This window comes from Limanda limanda, chromosome 8 (assembly GCF_963576545.1).
Source record: "Limanda limanda chromosome 8, fLimLim1.1, whole genome shotgun sequence".
NCBI classification, from domain to species: Eukaryota; Metazoa; Chordata; class Actinopteri; order Pleuronectiformes; family Pleuronectidae; genus Limanda; species Limanda limanda.
The window spans coordinates 4,283,391-4,299,931 of record NC_083643.1 but is presented as its reverse complement, the minus strand read 5'-3'; the positions used below and the strand labels follow the sequence as shown (position 1 = coordinate 4,299,931).

The 16,541-nt window shown below is 43.4% G+C and overlaps 1 protein-coding gene across 1 annotated transcript in view; it reads left to right on the top strand.

Annotated features, from left to right (window-relative positions):
• hydin (HYDIN axonemal central pair apparatus protein) overlaps positions 1–16,541 on the top strand; it is a 64,552-nt gene that overhangs the window by 37,278 nt on the left and 10,733 nt on the right. Inside the window, 43 exon segments of the mRNA XM_061076456.1 lie at positions 244–371; positions 493–606; positions 1,067–1,147; positions 1,348–1,497; positions 1,590–1,829; positions 2,121–2,250; positions 2,370–2,540; positions 2,662–2,829; positions 3,203–3,309; positions 3,564–3,747; positions 3,854–3,995; positions 4,137–4,321; positions 4,548–4,597; positions 4,684–4,764; positions 4,921–5,097; positions 5,633–5,794; positions 6,332–6,529; positions 6,634–6,818; positions 6,990–7,253; positions 7,333–7,515; positions 7,615–7,734; positions 7,829–7,988; positions 8,079–8,251; positions 8,481–8,679; positions 8,890–8,983; positions 9,133–9,226; positions 9,315–9,483; positions 9,717–9,799; positions 10,012–10,167; positions 10,488–10,569; positions 11,130–11,334; positions 11,550–11,782; positions 11,879–12,027; positions 12,125–12,320; positions 12,462–12,570; positions 12,682–12,959; positions 13,044–13,175; positions 14,640–14,867; positions 14,941–15,101; positions 15,330–15,448; positions 15,554–15,758; positions 15,994–16,194; positions 16,293–16,419. Of these exon segments, the coding sequence (XP_060932439.1) occupies positions 244–371; positions 493–606; positions 1,067–1,147; positions 1,348–1,497; positions 1,590–1,829; positions 2,121–2,250; positions 2,370–2,540; positions 2,662–2,829; positions 3,203–3,309; positions 3,564–3,747; positions 3,854–3,995; positions 4,137–4,321; positions 4,548–4,597; positions 4,684–4,764; positions 4,921–5,097; positions 5,633–5,794; positions 6,332–6,529; positions 6,634–6,818; positions 6,990–7,253; positions 7,333–7,515; positions 7,615–7,734; positions 7,829–7,988; positions 8,079–8,251; positions 8,481–8,679; positions 8,890–8,983; positions 9,133–9,226; positions 9,315–9,483; positions 9,717–9,799; positions 10,012–10,167; positions 10,488–10,569; positions 11,130–11,334; positions 11,550–11,782; positions 11,879–12,027; positions 12,125–12,320; positions 12,462–12,570; positions 12,682–12,959; positions 13,044–13,175; positions 14,640–14,867; positions 14,941–15,101; positions 15,330–15,448; positions 15,554–15,758; positions 15,994–16,194; positions 16,293–16,419 (6,773 nt within the window).

Below are 16,541 nucleotides of genomic sequence, written 5' to 3'. Positions count from 1 at the left end.
TTCAATTCTCTGTCTCTGTTAGTTATTGAACGTGATATCTGAGTATTAGTGTATCAGAATTATGCAGAATGTGCGACTGGTATTTAAGATGTTGCATTTCTGCTGAGCACACTAGTTTAAAAATAAGTTCTATTTAAGTTTTCTGTCTCCTACTCCTTTCATGTTAACTTGTGTATATAGTCACATTTGTATTTTTCTTCTGACTCTTCCACAACGAGTTATGCTTGTGTTGTTGCTCCTCAGGTTTCAGTGCTGAGTTTGAACGGGTGAAGAATCTGCCCTGTGCTGAGACTCGGACCTTCAAAGTTAAATTTGACCCTCAAGGAGCCAAACAGCAGCTGGGATACATCAGGGTTGTCATGCCGATACAGGTACCCACGACAACCTTACACAAACATGTCCACTACATGTATTTTTTAAATAACCCTGTCTCCATCTATAATCAGTATCATTGTGACTTTGTTCTTAAGGTGGTTATTTTTGGTTCTACAGGTTGCAGGAGGTCCGATGGTGCAGGTGCGGCTGAGCGCGGTGGTGAATGTGCCGGCAGTTACTGTTTCCACGGATTCACTCCAGTTCGACTCTGTACAGTGTGGCATGTGTCAGGTAACAGGGAATCATAAAACATGCTAAATTTGTAGAATTACGCACGTGCAGGTTTATTTTTCTTTGTGTTACCAATGTGCAGTAGAAAGAGTACAAATCCTGTGCAGAGCTCAGAAGTACTGAGTGTGTTCAGGGCTCACTAATGAGGATCATTAGTGAGAGACCGGTATGCTGCTTGCTGTGGTGACATCTTGCGCTTGTTCCCTGCAAAAGCAGGTTAAGTTAATTATTTCCAAGGACTCTTTCTTACAAGGTTCAAACACAGGAAGAGATGAAGCTTTGTTGTGGTTATAAATAATGTGGGTGAATTATAATGAATGATTTCATGCTGAAGTAGCAAGAAGGCCATGTTTTGTATCCTGAAACAACTAGAAAAGTATTTGCTGAAACCAAACAGGCATGAGAGGGAACTGGGGCTGTGGTTGAAATGCTCCTGAATCCAATGTTTTAATACTTTCAGACCAAGATAATACAGCTGGATAATCACGAGTCTGTGCCCTGCGACTGGAGCATGGCTGAGCACGTGAAGCCTTTTCCGAAGGTAAAGTAACAAGTCCCGATAGCATAAACGTTTTTCTGTCAAATAAAAGTTTTCATATCAGAGCATAGATAAATGATTTCAATCTTTTTAAGACTCATTTGGGCTTTTTCTTATCAGTCAACTGATAAATCAGGCTTTTATACAAATATAAAAATCATCGGAGTGACGCCTTCGTACTTCTGTTCTTTTCTTTCACTCAGGTTGACAAGTTCCTGCCTCTTCATCTGCGTAAGAAAGTCTGGCAGGCGCAGCGATCTCCTCCCCCGGTGTTTGTGATGAGTCCCTCCTGCGGCGTGCTGGCCCCTGGGAAACGAGTCAACGTCCACATACGCTTCGGTCCTACTGAAGGGGTAAGCAGCCTGGATCCATTTTAGAGTTCTGTTTAATGTGCAGCAGAGTTTTACATAATAAAGGCAATGACCTCCTGTATGTGTCTGTGCAGCTTGCGTACCAGCGGCAGCTCATGGTCCGCGTGGCTGAGAACGCTGAGCCGGTGGTCATTACTGCCCAGGGTCAGGGGGAGGAGCCACAGCTTGAGTTCTGCCCGTCGCTGCTGGTGCTGGGACCTAGCCTGCCTTCGTCCACTGACGTCGAGTCTGAGGTCATCGTCAGGAACCCCTGCTCGTTTCCCATTGAGTTCTACTCCCTGGACTTCGACCCACAGTATCTGGAGGAAGAGAAGGTAAACGTGGGGAAAACCGGGCAAAAGTAAAAAGTCTGTTAATATCACTTTCCAGTTGCAACTCAAACATTAGCCACCAATTTTCCCTTTCACTTTTTCATTCCCTCTTAAAGACAAACAAAAGAAGAGCTGCACTATTTACCGAACACTCCACTTGCTTTTTCTTTTCTCCTTACATGGCCCCTCGTATAATCCTCCACCTTTTACTCTGCTCTCACTCTCTCTTTCTGTGTTCTGCCCTCCTGGTGCGTCTCTCCCCTCTCCTGCCCTCTCTTACATCATCAAACTCAGATCCTGCGTCTGATGCAAGGTTACGATGAGAACAACATCCTGCTGCTGCCCCCCAGAGTCCCTGGAGAAAGTCTTCCCAGAGAACTGATCGACTTCTACAAGGCACATTGCTCCCAGCTGAAAGGAGACGGTAGATTCATCGACAAGCATTGAAATCCTATACTTGCACATTCAATCAGTGCATGATCTAATCTAACCTGATCTACCTGAAAGCAGGTTTCTTTAATTCTTTGTATTTTGTGCATTCAGTCATGTCAGAGATGACCACAGAGGAAAGCAGTGGGAAAGCGGGAGAGCTCGACACGAACCCAGTCGCCAGAGCGATCGCCCGCCACATGAGTGATGACCTTCCAACCGAGAATCTGGCTAAACGCGACTGCATAGGCGTTGTGATTATTGTGTATGGAGCTCCACAGACAGGTGAAAAAAACAGATTTAAAAATAATGAAATTAAGACATAAACACATAAACTGCTTTTGTCAGTTAAGTGGATATGTATGAGACTGCATATTGAAGTTGTCTGTATATCCTGTTTTCCCAGATGGGAGCAACACAGCCGCTGATCTGGCTCGTCACTACGGAGCTGCATGTGTCAGTGTTGATGCAGTGGTCACAGATGTGCTGACTCATGGCACCTCACCTGCTGGCTTGACGGCAAGACAACTCTATGACTTCGCTGCGGCCGAGTACGCAAGGAAAGAAGAGGCTGGTACGTATAATGTACTGTGAAATTTCCGGGAGTTGCTGAACACTTGAAGTTAGAAGTTTGCAGATGGTAAAAATAAATGTATCCACCTTCCAGCTCAGACAGCAGATGAAACAAAAGAACCAGAACAGGTTGCAGAACAAGATGAAGCCTCAGACCCGAGTAAAGATTCACCTCCGGTTTTACTGCAACTTGCTCCAAAAGCAAATGAGGAGGCGGGCAGTAGTGGCGGCAGCAAGAAATCTCAGGAGACTGAAAAACCATACGAATCCCTTTGCCTGGTACAGTTTATAACTTTATTGATTTGTTACATATATAAATTGAATATACGGAACACATCTCTATCTCTAATATTATTAATAAAATTAAATGTAATTAACCACCTCCTTTGCTGTACTGGTGATTCAGGGAGGAGATGTGAACTCACTCAGGAGTCTCTTACCTGATCATCTACTGGTTGATATCCTGGTGGAGAGACTTCAGGTAAGACACGTCCGAAAGACGGCAGCAGCAGTTTATACATTATATTGTTGTAGAACATTGTGTTGCACATCAGAAAAAAAGCTGCAAAATAAAGCGACAAGGGCCTTGTGTCACAGGACCTTAAATAGTGTGTAGTACAGCTAAGAACCACTCTAAAGCAACAGAAATCAGTCAATCAATTTTACAGAGATTTGACTGTGTCTCATGTTTCCTCTCTTGTCTGGTCCTTTCTGTTTGTGTTGCTGTGATAACAGTCAAAGGACTGTCACCGCGGGGTCGTGATCGACGGCCTGGAGTCCGTGTACTCTCAATCTGTGGCCAGCACGCTGCAAGTCATCCTCAAGGCCCTGAAGAACAGCAAATACATCTACGTGATCAATTTGTTCGACTCCTTTGTTGCCAGGACGGCACGGGACAAAGCGCAGAGAGAAGCTGAGGGTAAAAAAAAAAACATGCACCAGAACACAAGTTAGTCAGATTCTTATTTTTCTATTCAAAAAGGTTTATGACACCATATGTGCATCTGTCTGTTTGGCTCCTTCAGAGGCTCTGCAGAAGGAGAAAGAGGAGAGGGAGGAGCAGTGGTTTCTGGAGCTGGATGAGGAGGAGTACGACGCTCTGCCAGAGAAGAAGAAAGAATATCTTAGACAGCAACAAACAGACAGAGTCCAACGGCAGAAACTCAGGTACTGGAAGATGCACAGACAACTGCTTATTCTAATCCTAAAAGGATCCCACCATATACAGTATTTTATTTTATTTAATTCTGGATATTTTCAACCATTAAAAAAAGTGTGTGTTCTTATGTGTGTCTGTCTGTTTCTAAGGGAGATTGAGCTAATTGCGAAAGAGGAGGAAGAGAGGATGCAGCAGCAGGAGGAGTTGAACAGGCTGAGAGAAGAAGAGTTGAAGAAGAAGGGAAAAAAGGGTGGGAAGAAAGATACTAAAGACAGTGCGAGGAGGAAGAGTGCAGTGGAAGGAAAGCCGGTGAATAACCACCCACAAAAACACAGTAAGTCAGTCTCACAATCAGTCCAACACCTCTAAAGAATCCGAGCAGCAACATAAATTTAATGAAGGTACAAGAGACATTTCAGATTTTTTATGTGAAAACAGAAACCGAATTGTTTTTAACACCTTGGCAAGAGAAAACTTTGAATCATATAGAGTAAATGATAGTGCATAGACTGTAATCTGATTACTTAGTTGATGATGACACATGTTTCTTTTTGCTTCAGGTGATGAGTCACAAAAGGAGACGGAAGACAACAAGACGGAGATAGAAGAGGTAGGTTTGAAGTCAGTGTCACATTAAACGACTTCTTTATATGTTATTCTGCGTAGTGTTCAATGAAACTTGTGTTGGGATCTCAGACTGAGGAAACTGCAGATGTGACGAAAACCAAAAAGACTGGAGAAGGGTCCGGGAGGAAGGGTCCACCTGGTGGAAAGGAGGTCTGTGCATTCATGACTCTGGGATTTCTCTCAAATGTAAACACACTAAAGCTCTTTGCCAAACTGTGATATTTATTAACTTTTGTATTTTTCTCCTCCAGTCAACAGCTTCACAGGATGCCTCTAAAGAATCACGTGAGAAACATGTTAATGCAGAACATGCGTAGAAACTCAGACACACTATACGAATACACACTTTTTACTTTCATGAACAAATACTTAAACTCTTCTTCTAACTCAGCCTCTCAAGGTAAAGAGGGGGTTCAATCACCCAAGAAGACAGACGACGCTAAGGGACCTGGAGAGACGCCTGAAGACGTGGAGGGAGAAATGGTGGGTTCCATAAACTGTCAACACTTTTCAGTTTTAGTTTTAAAGTGATTATTTTTCAGATTTTCAAACCTATATTATATATCATATTATTATTTGAATATAATATGATTCAGATATTATTTTTGATATTTATTTTTTAATAATGTAATTAGGGCTGGGCAAGTTAACTCGTTTTAATGGAGTTAACTCAACTCGAGTTAACTCAAGTGATGAGTTAACTCGATTAATTATTTTATCTCGCATTCACTCAGGTTTGATTATTTATTGTTTTATTGTGAAAGTCAGGCTTTTATTTTGTGAAAGTCTGTTGCTGACTGCTGCAGAACAGGAAAAAAGAAAATAATGCTGCAGAACAGGAAAAAAGAAAATAATTGGCGGATAAACAATCGAGTTAACTCATCACTTGAGTTAACTCGATTAAAACGAGTTAACTTGCCCAGCCCTAAATGTAATAAAGTTTGATCTGCATATAAGCAATCACCCAACCTACACACACTATATCCTTCTTTGTGTTGTTCTCTGCTGCCCTCTCCAGACGGTGGTGTCTGAGCTGCACGCTCAGTTCATTGCCTACGATCAGAGTCAAGTGCAGGTGGAGCACATCCTGAAGAACTGGGACCGGGCCAGGGTCTTGTTGCTGGTGCCGCTTGCCAGTGAAGCTCCACCAGTGCCAGAGGAACCCCCGGCTGACAAACAGGTTAGTTCAGTGATTCCCCAAAAACACCAAGAAAATTGCTTTTCACTGATGTTGTGGCTGTTGTCAATTAATCTGTAGCCGCCAAAAAAAAGATGAGTAACTCTTAGAAATTGAAATGGATGGAAATGGATGAACTTATCAGAACTTGGTGGCCAAAGTTCGAGCTCCCTGTGACCTCACAAAACACGTCTTTGTTCTTGTGAACTCAACATCTCAGGAAAACCTTGAGGGAATATCTTCAAATTTGGTACAAACCTTCTTACAAACCTTACTTGAAGAGGAACTAATTATCAAAGGTCAATGTCACTGAGCTGATGTTCTTGTGAACTCGATATATCATGATTCGATTTTGGAGGTCAAGGGTCAAGGTCACAGTGGGCTCTTTATCATAATATCTCAAGTCGGCCGTTGGTTCTCGCCCCCTACATACCAAACTGTGTAAATTGTACTAATTCTATTAATTGTACTCAAAAATAATTAATAGGGAAGAAGATACTAGTACAGTATTACTCATTGATCATCGCACTGTGTCCAAAGAGTCCTTATGGCAAAAGGAGCAAGAAAGCCGCCGCCAAGATTGTGTCTCCGATGCCTGTGATAGCAGAAGCAGAAAAGGAAGGAGACAAGTTGCCTCCTCCGGTCCTCATCCCTCACATTGTGCTCAACGTAACACAGAAGGACCATCCCAGTCCCTTCGAGCTGCTCAGAGGCAGCAGCCTGCCTCCACTGGATGAGGTCGGTTTTAACACTTATTTTGATCTCTTATAGTTGTTTTTTTGTTGTTTCTAAATTTATCATCCTTCCCTAAACTGTGTCCTTCTCTCCTGTGGTGTCCTCAGGTGTTGGAACATTTGGGGCTGGGACCCAGCACCACACCCACCCCGGCTCCTGTCACCTTCTCGGTTGTTCCTTTCCCCCAAAACAGGGAGAAAACAAACGCCCGACTCACCCATGAGCATTTCACCTTCCTACTTACTCCAGCGCCGGACAAACATGGTGAAGAGACCAGAGAGTCAGAGGATGAATCGATCAAGGTAAAGACAATGTCATACACGGAATCAATATGAAAGGATGGTGACTGTTGCGCTGATCGCTATCATAGTCATTTAGTTTAACAAGTAAAGAATTATATCAATTAATAAATCAACAGTACAAACAGATTTGAACATAATGAAAATTGTTCAAGTCAAAATTGTGTTTTTGTGTGTTTGTGCCAATTAAAGGAAGAGACAATTGTGTCTAAACCTCGCCGCAAGGGCAGCAGTAAGGAGACCCCAGTCGCAAAGGACAAGGAGTCAGTCTCTAAAAAAAGCAGAGAGAGTCAGAGGAGCAAGAGCCGAACCTCGACCAAGAAAAAATCCAATCTCCCGACCCGCACGACTACGCTGAATGACGCCACGGGTGAGGCCAACGAACTAGACCATCACCAAGAACTCTTAGAGCAGAAACGCAGTCAGAGGTAAGGAGACACACACATCACTGCGACACATTGGGTTTTTGCTTTTGCTTCTTGTTGGTAATTGCGTCTTTGTGTGCAGCCTGACGACGTTTCGCTGGGTCGTACCAGCCAACGGGGAAGTGCTTCTGAAGATCTGGTTCTACTCCGACTCCCTGGGGAAGTTTGAACGGACCTTTCACTTTGAGCTCCTGGGATCCCAGAGAACCTACCAGCTCCCCTGCAGAGGAATTAGCATGTTTCCCTCCATCTGCAAAGATTACAGGTCAGTCAACACACTCTAACCAAACTTATGACAAACACTGAAATAACTTTGACTGAAAAAAAATGGAGGACTTATAATGAGCATTTGTGTTTTCCCCAGAACTCTGTTTGCTCTCAGTAAAAAGGTGCCACAAATGGTAGAAGGCCTCCAGAAGAGCTATGTTGTCAAACCTGGATATTTTGAGTTTGGGCCACTGCTTTGTTGCAAGACTAGAGACAGGTGAGAGACAGAGTGATGCCAAACAAAGGCTGTGTGTGCTTGGGTTGCTTCTTTTCTTTCGTATTTACAGCTTTGCATGTCTGCTTGTGTGTAGATTCAAGGAAAACAGGTACCCAGAGAACACACAGAGGTTGGTGATTCATAACAACTCAGGTCTGGAGGTCGAGGGCGACTTCCAGTTCCAACATGACACACATGCCAATACGTTTCTGCTGGACCCTCCAACCATGACTCTCAAACCAGACGAGAAAAAGGTACCATTGCACCGTCTACCGTCGCCCATCGACCGAATACCCATGACTGTAATGACACTAAAACCTGTGGATATTCTGCTGACCTGTTAGGAGTTGACGGTGTGGGCCTACCCGACGAAGATGGCACAGATTAATGACAGTGTCATCTGCTGTATCAAAGACAATCCAGAGACTTTCACTATCAACTTCTCGTGTTGCGGCGTCAAACCAGAGCTGGAGCTGGATAGCAGACATATGCACTTTGACAGAGTTCTGCTGCACAGGTACCAACGTTTGTCAAACTAATTCAGGAAAGGCAAATTGAAAAAAAGGAATGTTTTTCATCAATGACTTGATAGGTGATTTCCCCAAGGCCCTACAGAGTAAGAAGCAGCATGATAAAGTGAATGTCCATTACTGTGATAGCAGTGATTACTTTCAAATTCTCGTTTAAATTAAACTGTCTGTCCCTCTTGTGTTTCTCTGATTAACCTCCCCTCTCCCCCCCCCCAGGCTAATCAGCCGTAACGTGACTCTACGTAATAGGTCAGCTCTGCCTGTATTCTGGAGACTGCAGGGTTTGGAGGATTTGGGGGACGAGTTCAGTGTGCCGCAGGATCATGGCATCCTCTCAACCAACTGCTCTTTCCCCCTGAGGTTAAACTTCGGGGCCAAGAAGCCATTAAACATCAAGAAGACCTTGCGTTTGGAGGTAAGATAGACAGAATGCATAGTGAAAAAAGTGATAAATCTAGGTCTGGTCATGCATATACCATTTTAATACATTTTAGACATGGACCGGGGTAAAAACTGACTCTACTCGGCCTTCAATGTTCTCTATAAAGGTTCCTTTAGATTGTCAAAGCGTATGGATGTCACAGTTTGTATGCACGTAGCTTATAGCTTGTGTGTTTTGTTTCAGGTGTCGGACGCTGAGAAGATTTTCGGCATCATACATATTGAACAAATATTGGTCACAGCTGAAGCCTATGATGTAGCTCTGGACATCTCACCAGGTAGAAACTGTCACAGTGTACACGTACATTTTACTCCTCGTGGTCCTGTTGTAATGAGACAGCGTCCAACCCTGACCGACTAAGCTGCTGCCCTGATGTCATAGTAACGGAAATAAATCATATACTGTATTCTCCTGTTCCTCCGACAGATGGAGTTCTAGACTATGGAACCGTTCGAGCCTTTGAAGAGAATAAACTCCCTCTTAAGATGAAAAACCAAGGAAAATATGAAATCTCTTACAGGTGAGTGTAAACCACATTTCAAGGTGACGCCTTGTGGGTCAGTTCCACATGAGTTGAATTTTGTAACTGTTTTGCACTTTTGTTCTAGGTACATGATTGAGCGGACGGAACCAAACCAGCCAGACCTCGACTCCATTTTCACCGTGTCGCCCCAGTTTGGCAGTCTAATGCCCCACGAGAAGGCGACACAAGTTCAGATCTACCTCAAACCCAAATGTGAACTCAAACTCAAGGATCAACCCATCCTGTCTTGCCAGGTCTGAGTCGTACACTGGTCTTATTCGTCACAAAGCTCTGGGCTCAACTGAAATGATCTTCTAACCTTATTAGCATGTTTTTTGGGACCCTATTTTTTTGATTGGACTTTTGATTTGTCAGGTTCCTCCAAATTTAAACTTTGACTGGATTATTTTCATCATATTAAGTTGAAACATTGATGAATCTGAATGATGTGATTGAGAGACGAGACTGACCGACTTCTTTTCTGCAGTTGATTGAACCCAACAGTGCGAGTGGAGGCGAAACCATAGCCATCTTGACCATCAAGGTTTCAGTCCACTCGGTCTTCTCCAGGTTAATGCTTGATTCATCCTGTCATGTTAAATATAAAATGTTTTAGTAGTTAAGAAATGATGTTACAATAGATTCCTATTCAAATAATGCTGAACCCTTTAAAGCAGTTTCTGATGAATTATCATTTTGCACCATTTGCAAAATTAATCATTTTATTCACAGAGGCAGCCTTCGCACAAATTTCCATGAATGTACTTTTGGTCCTTCTTCAGGTACAAGATCACACCTGTGTGCGACATCAACTTCGGTCCCCTGGCCTACGGCTGCAAGAAAACCCTGAGCTTCACGATCGAGAACACCGGAGTCTTTGAGACCCGTTACAGCGTCTGCCGTTTGGGCACAGACTCTTCTCAAACAGTCAAGCCAGTGTAGGAGAACACACACATGCACAGTACACACAGACACACAAGGGCTAACACTCAGAATGGGACAGTAACTTGTCACAATGTGTTTAAGAATGTGGGCCCAACAGCTGATTCGGGCCTGTAACTGAGTGTTATTCCATTCCTACTTTCTCCCAGTTTTCTGTCTCTCCCTCAAAGTGCATGAAAATAACCCAAAACTGACAAATTCCACTCAAGTCTCACTCGTGATGAAACCTCTACATCCTTGTCCAATCATTTTAAAACCAGTTTCTATGAAAATGTTCAAACCCTACTGTGTTTTGTGTCCTGCTCTTCTTCCTCAGGGTCCCAGAGAAGAAGGAGAATGTTACAGGGAGGCCCAAAGTGAGAAACGAGTCCGCCCAGAAAGACCTGACAGCTTTACAGGTGAGAGACCAGTGGAGACGACACCATTAACAGTTTGTGACTTTTGAGAGTGGAACTGGGCGGCTGGACAGAAACATGAGAAACAAATTAATAAGTTAGTTAGTTACTGTCAGTCGTTCTGATTTTGTTTTTGTGAAGAAATCACCTCTGTGAAAACAGATGAAAGTCAAGTCTGTGGATGTTTGTATTGTTTCTCACTTTATTGCTCACTACTAATAATTAAAGTTACGGTCAGTATGATGGAATATTACTGAAGTGGCAGAAATAAATTCAGTAATTCAGCTTATTTACTGAATCTAAGTTGATCATTTTTGAATTGCCTAATACAGATGTGGTGGTTGCATATAAGTAGCGTATTGCCATCTTGACAGTAATATTAAATTATATTAATTTAACACAACTTAGTTAATTGTTGACATGGCTGTATCAAGTATATTCAGTAAATAATTGTTTTGAGTGTATGATAGACACACTCATGCTTCACATTTCCACAATCGCTCCTCATTTTTCTGATGCATCTTTTCCTTCCTTCCTCTGATCCCTTCATGCGTCCCCTCCAGAATCGCCTCACGCTGGGGGTCTTCTCAGTGTCTCCCTGCTTGGGGGTCCTGCAGCCAGACTCTCCGCAGGTGGTGACGGTGGAGTGTGCAGCTGACCAGCTGGGCATCTGGAGCCAGGGTTTGCTCATTGACGTCACTGACCGTGACCCCTCAGACCAGCCTGAGGGCATTCCATACACACTGCTGGCTAACATCTGCAAGCCCGGTAGGAGCCGCTGATCGGATTCTGTCTCATCTGATTGTTTATCACGGTTGTGGCTTGTTTCCAAAGGGTCAGATCCAAACCTGTTACAAGCATAGATTCTTCTCCAATCACGGACAATGTACAAATGTACAATGTCTCCATCACGGACATAAAGTTGGAATCATGTCCTTCTCCCTCTTCACTTTAAATAATTTGATTGTTTTTGTGTTTCCCAGACATAGCGTTAGACATGGCCTCCATCTTTGAAGAACATCACATTTGTCCCAGCAGCAGAGAGCTCTCCTCTGAGGAGTATAACGATGCTAAAGGGATTTACGTCCTGGATGAGAACAAGTTCATCTTCAACAAAGTCCTGGTCAGGGGAGCAGTTCAGGCTCGCTTCAAGCTCAGCAACAGCAGCAAGGTGCCCTGTGTGCTCGGCTTGTCCATCAAATACGCTGGTTCCAAGGTCAGGCGTGTGAAGCTTTGTGAATGTGTCCATGTCTTTTACACATGCATAAATATTGTCAATGTTTGTCAGTAGTAAATATGTGTTTCCTCACAGGCGACCCGTCAGGTGGAGGCTTTTGATTTGCCTGCTACAACCCTGAACATCGCCAGCCAATCGCACGCATTCGCTGTGGTCACTTTCACGCCGCAGTCGATGCAGCTCTACAATGCTGTGTTGGAGGTCACAGTGGAGGGAGCCAGCCGGTATGAGTGCATGACTGTGTCGTCTCCTGATTCCTTTTACCTCTTCTTTTCTCCTTGCTGACCACTTTGCACTTTTTCTCTCCTCTGCTGGATCTAGATCGACACCCACCTTCAAGACCAAGGTGCTGGAGTTTGAACTGGTGGGAGAGGGCAATCTGCCCAGTGTGTGTGTGCTGCGTCCGGCGCTGAAGACCAGCGAAGGAAGCCCGGCGTTACAGTTCAGACGGGAATTAGTCGGGAGAAGAAATACTCTGCCCCTGGTGCTGCTGAATGATGGAACTGTTACAGCTCAGGTGAGACACAACTATAACGTTTTTGATCTGGGTCGTCAAAAACGAAATTTAAGCAACATTACGTTTGCAACACTCACATGAATACAATATATTTGATAGGATAGCTTTGTGAATCAAGTTTTGTGTGTCTTTTCCGTGTAGGTTCAGATTGACATGCTGGATAAACATGGTGTGTTCAGCTTCGTCGCTGCTCCAGGCAACACCTGCAGCTCCATCCACTTCACACAGGAGGAGTGCGGCACGGACTCAGGTACGACTCTGTCTACAGGCAAAGAGAAATCCGAAGACTTTAGATCAAGAGTTGATTTACATGGAGAGAGATGGTTCGTAACACTCTCATCCTCTTGCCCTTCTCCCGCAGATAATCACCTGGTGCACAGAGCCACTCTCAAGCTGGATGTTGATGAACAGGCGGAGATGATGGTCAGTTATTGCTCTGATGAGCCCTTGAAGGTCAAGGCCATGTTGACACTGCAGGTGGAGGACAACCAGAGCAGCAATACCATTATACAAGTGACCGCAGAGACTTACCAGCAAATCGTCTCTCTTGACAACATCAACTGGTCAACACAGGAAATGGACCGGGACAACGAGAGAGGTGAGAGAAGAAAGGAGGGCCGGAGAGCAGAGTTCAACAAAGTGTTGAGTTCACTCCCTGTGTAGTGATTTAATAACTTCTTGATTCTTATCCTGCATTATTCCTCCCTCACAGATTGTTACGAGAATCTGCATTTTGGTGACTGCCATGTAGACTGTCACTACCAAGAGAGTTTCACCATGAAGAACCACAGCAGCAACCAGGCGGTGAGGTTTGAGTGGCCTCCCGCTGGACCTCAGCTCGTCTTTTCCCCACAGGTAGGGCACTGGAGGAAAGATGATGTATCTGTAGAGAAAAAGAGCTCTAAGCCCCTGAATGATGTGGTGAGGGATAGAGAACACACTGTCGGATAGAAGCCCTGACCTGGAGATTTCAGTCAGACACGTAGCATCCTGCTTGTGTCAGTGGCCCGGCTAAAACATCCATCAAATTTTTTAACATCATCTGCAGGCAGACAGCATTCAGCATGAACTCGGTAGATATCGCTTTCACCGTGCACGGTCACATGACAAGCAAACAGGTCTCTTCAGGCACGCAAACCTCATTGCCTCTGCTGGCATGCAGGCTAAATATAATGAACAACAGTCACATTATTCATTAAATATAATAAAAGAATGCCAAACAATTTAAAATGAAGTAGTTGCTATTTGTAATTCCACATAGCTTGTAGCTAAAGAAAGACAATGAGAAAAAGGTCCCTAAGCACCGCTGTGGCTGTGCCCCTGCATCACATATTATCTGTTATAGATAGATAGATAGATAGATAGATAGATAGATAGATAGATAGATAGATAGATAGATAGATAGATAGATAGATAGATAGATAGATAGATAGATAGATAGATAGATAGATAGATAGATAGATAGATAGATAGATAGATAGATAGATAGATAGATAGATAGATAGATAGATAGATAGATAGATAGATAGATAGATAGATAGATTGATTGATTGATTGATTGATTGATTGATTGATTGATTGATTGATTGATTGATTGATTGATTGATTGATTGATTGATTGATTGATTGATTGATTGATTGATTGATTACTTTATTCATCCCCGAAGGGAAATTAAGTTGTCATAGCAGCCGGTATATTTGAATACAATAAAATACAATACAATACAATAAAATAAAAAATATTGAGGTAGAAAGAATAAAAAACAGAAACACAAGATAAATAGGTAGATAAGGTGCAGTGGCAAGATGATGGTAATAGTACTGTAGTATATAATATAACATAATATATATTTATATATGATAGTAATTATACCAATATAATAGCGGTATATAGTAATAATGACAGCAACAGTATATATAATAATAACAATAGTAGAAATAATATAATAGTAATAATTATAATTATAACATGTACACATGTATAAATATGTGTATATAGACTTATATATACAAAGTATATACAGAGAGTATGATATAATATATAATATATAGTAGAGGTATAAATAAAAGTATTTGACTATACAATAGGTAATATAATATACTATGAGTGTAAGAATATGTAGACAGAGTGTGCAAAAGACAATATTATTGTTAAAATGATATATAATATCAGCATGGTTTATATTAACACATATCACATATGATGTGAAGTAAGGGTTCCAGGTGTCTTTCTAGGAAACTATGTCCTCTCTCTTTTACTGTTTTCTTGGATGTTATTTCACCTTTTGTGATTTCAAACAAACAACCTGCTTCTTCCAGGTGGGACACCTTCATGCCGGTTGTTCCAAAGAAGTGACCGTCACCTTTAGCTCCCACCAGCCAGTGACCATGAAAAGCAAGCTCATGAAGTGTAAGGTTTGCCAGGTGGAGTTCGAGCAGCCAGTGGACCAGGTGGCCGACTGGGACGACCGGCAGAGGACGGTCCAGTGGCTGAGTGGCTCTAAAGAGGAGGCTGCTTCACAATCAGAGCCACCTGCCAAGAGTCAGGTACATATGTTCCCTGGGATGTTAAAGACTGAGTTACCAGTTCACAATTGACCGTCGATGTCCATCTTTGCAGGTGTCGAACCCCGAACCTGAGCCGTGCTGCTCTGTGGTCGAGGGCTCGCAGTGGGATTTGGATTTGCAGATCAGCGCAGCTTGTGACTTTGTGATGTTCACCTGCAACGACACCAGCATCTACTTCGAGGACACCATGCTCTACCAAAGAAGAGACCACCAGTAAGTCAAGCAGTGTGGACAGTGTATGCTTCATTAAAGAAAGTGTTCCTGAAAAAATCAAAATGATGAAATGGGCTTAAAGGGGACCTAGAATAGATGGTTGTATCAATCCATCAATACTGTTCTGATAATCTACAACAGTGGACACCAGGAAAATGTTGGTACCTCTTCAATGTGTGTGTGTGTGTGTGTGTGTGTGTGTGTGTGTGTGTGTGTGTGTGTGTGTAGGCTGCAGCTGACCAATCAGAGGGGTGTCAAGCTGGAATACTCCTGGCAGGTTGTCATGGATCCGAGCAGCAACACGGCCAACGACCAAGAAGGTATAACAACAACAACAACATCATGAAGTCAAACCCTTGATTTAACCTTGATCAAAGCATCAAGCGACTTTTAACCATTTACATTTGAATGCTTTCAAAATGGAGGCTGAAACTGAATAAATGCTGAAATAGTTCAATGTGTGATTTCGTCGTCGGCAGACGCCCGTCCTCAGAGCACTGGGTCCAGTGACATGACTCTTCAGAGGGAGGGGCCTGAGCTGCCTCCCTTCAGTGTGGAGCCCAGCATCGGGTTCATAGCTTCTGGTTCCACGCAGAACTTCAGCGTTTGCTTCTCGCCTCTGGAGGTCGCCCAGTTCCAGGGCAGGCTGCTCTGCAGGTGAATACAATGTCGAGATGATGCAGTAACGACTTACAAGGCATCTTACACTTTGTTGTCGGTCTGAACCTTGAAGGATTGTAGTTTCTGCTTTATGTTAATTTCAACATAAATCAAGAAATAAAATGCATGTGTTTAGAGGGGAAAAATACAACAAATACACAAACATATCCCCTTTAATATGACTTAACGAGGATATTTTATGAAAATATAACTACATGGACATTTCTTTCAGTATTCCCAACCTGCAGGAAGAGGTCCAGGCTCCCTGTATCCCAGTGTGCGGCCGCAGTCTACAGCCCCACTGCCACTTTGACCTGGAGGACTCGGACTACGTCACTGGGAACCACCGCAACCCAGAGTTCAGGGACTCGCTGGCCCCCGACATCAGGATCATCGAGTTCAACGCTGTCGGCCTCTCGGTGTCGTCCACACGGTAACAGACAGAGAGAGAGAGAGGCGTTGGGAAGCTTTTCATCTCCATCGAAACACCTTCATTACTTTCATTGTGTGGTCTTGTTTTGTATTCCGCAGGTCTTTTGCAGTGTTGAACCCAACCGGCAAACTTTACTCCTACAGTTGGAAGTGTGAGGACGCAGGTGGCAGCTTGTTTCGTTGTCTGACCCCACGTGGCATCGTCATGCCTGGGAAGCACGTGGAGGTAAAGATGCAGACACACAGCGATATTAATCTCTGGAGGAATCTCACAATGTTTCTCTTCCGTTTCCCCACAGTGTGTTGTGTCATTCATCTCATCAGTCAAACTCAGTCTGTCTTCTCATT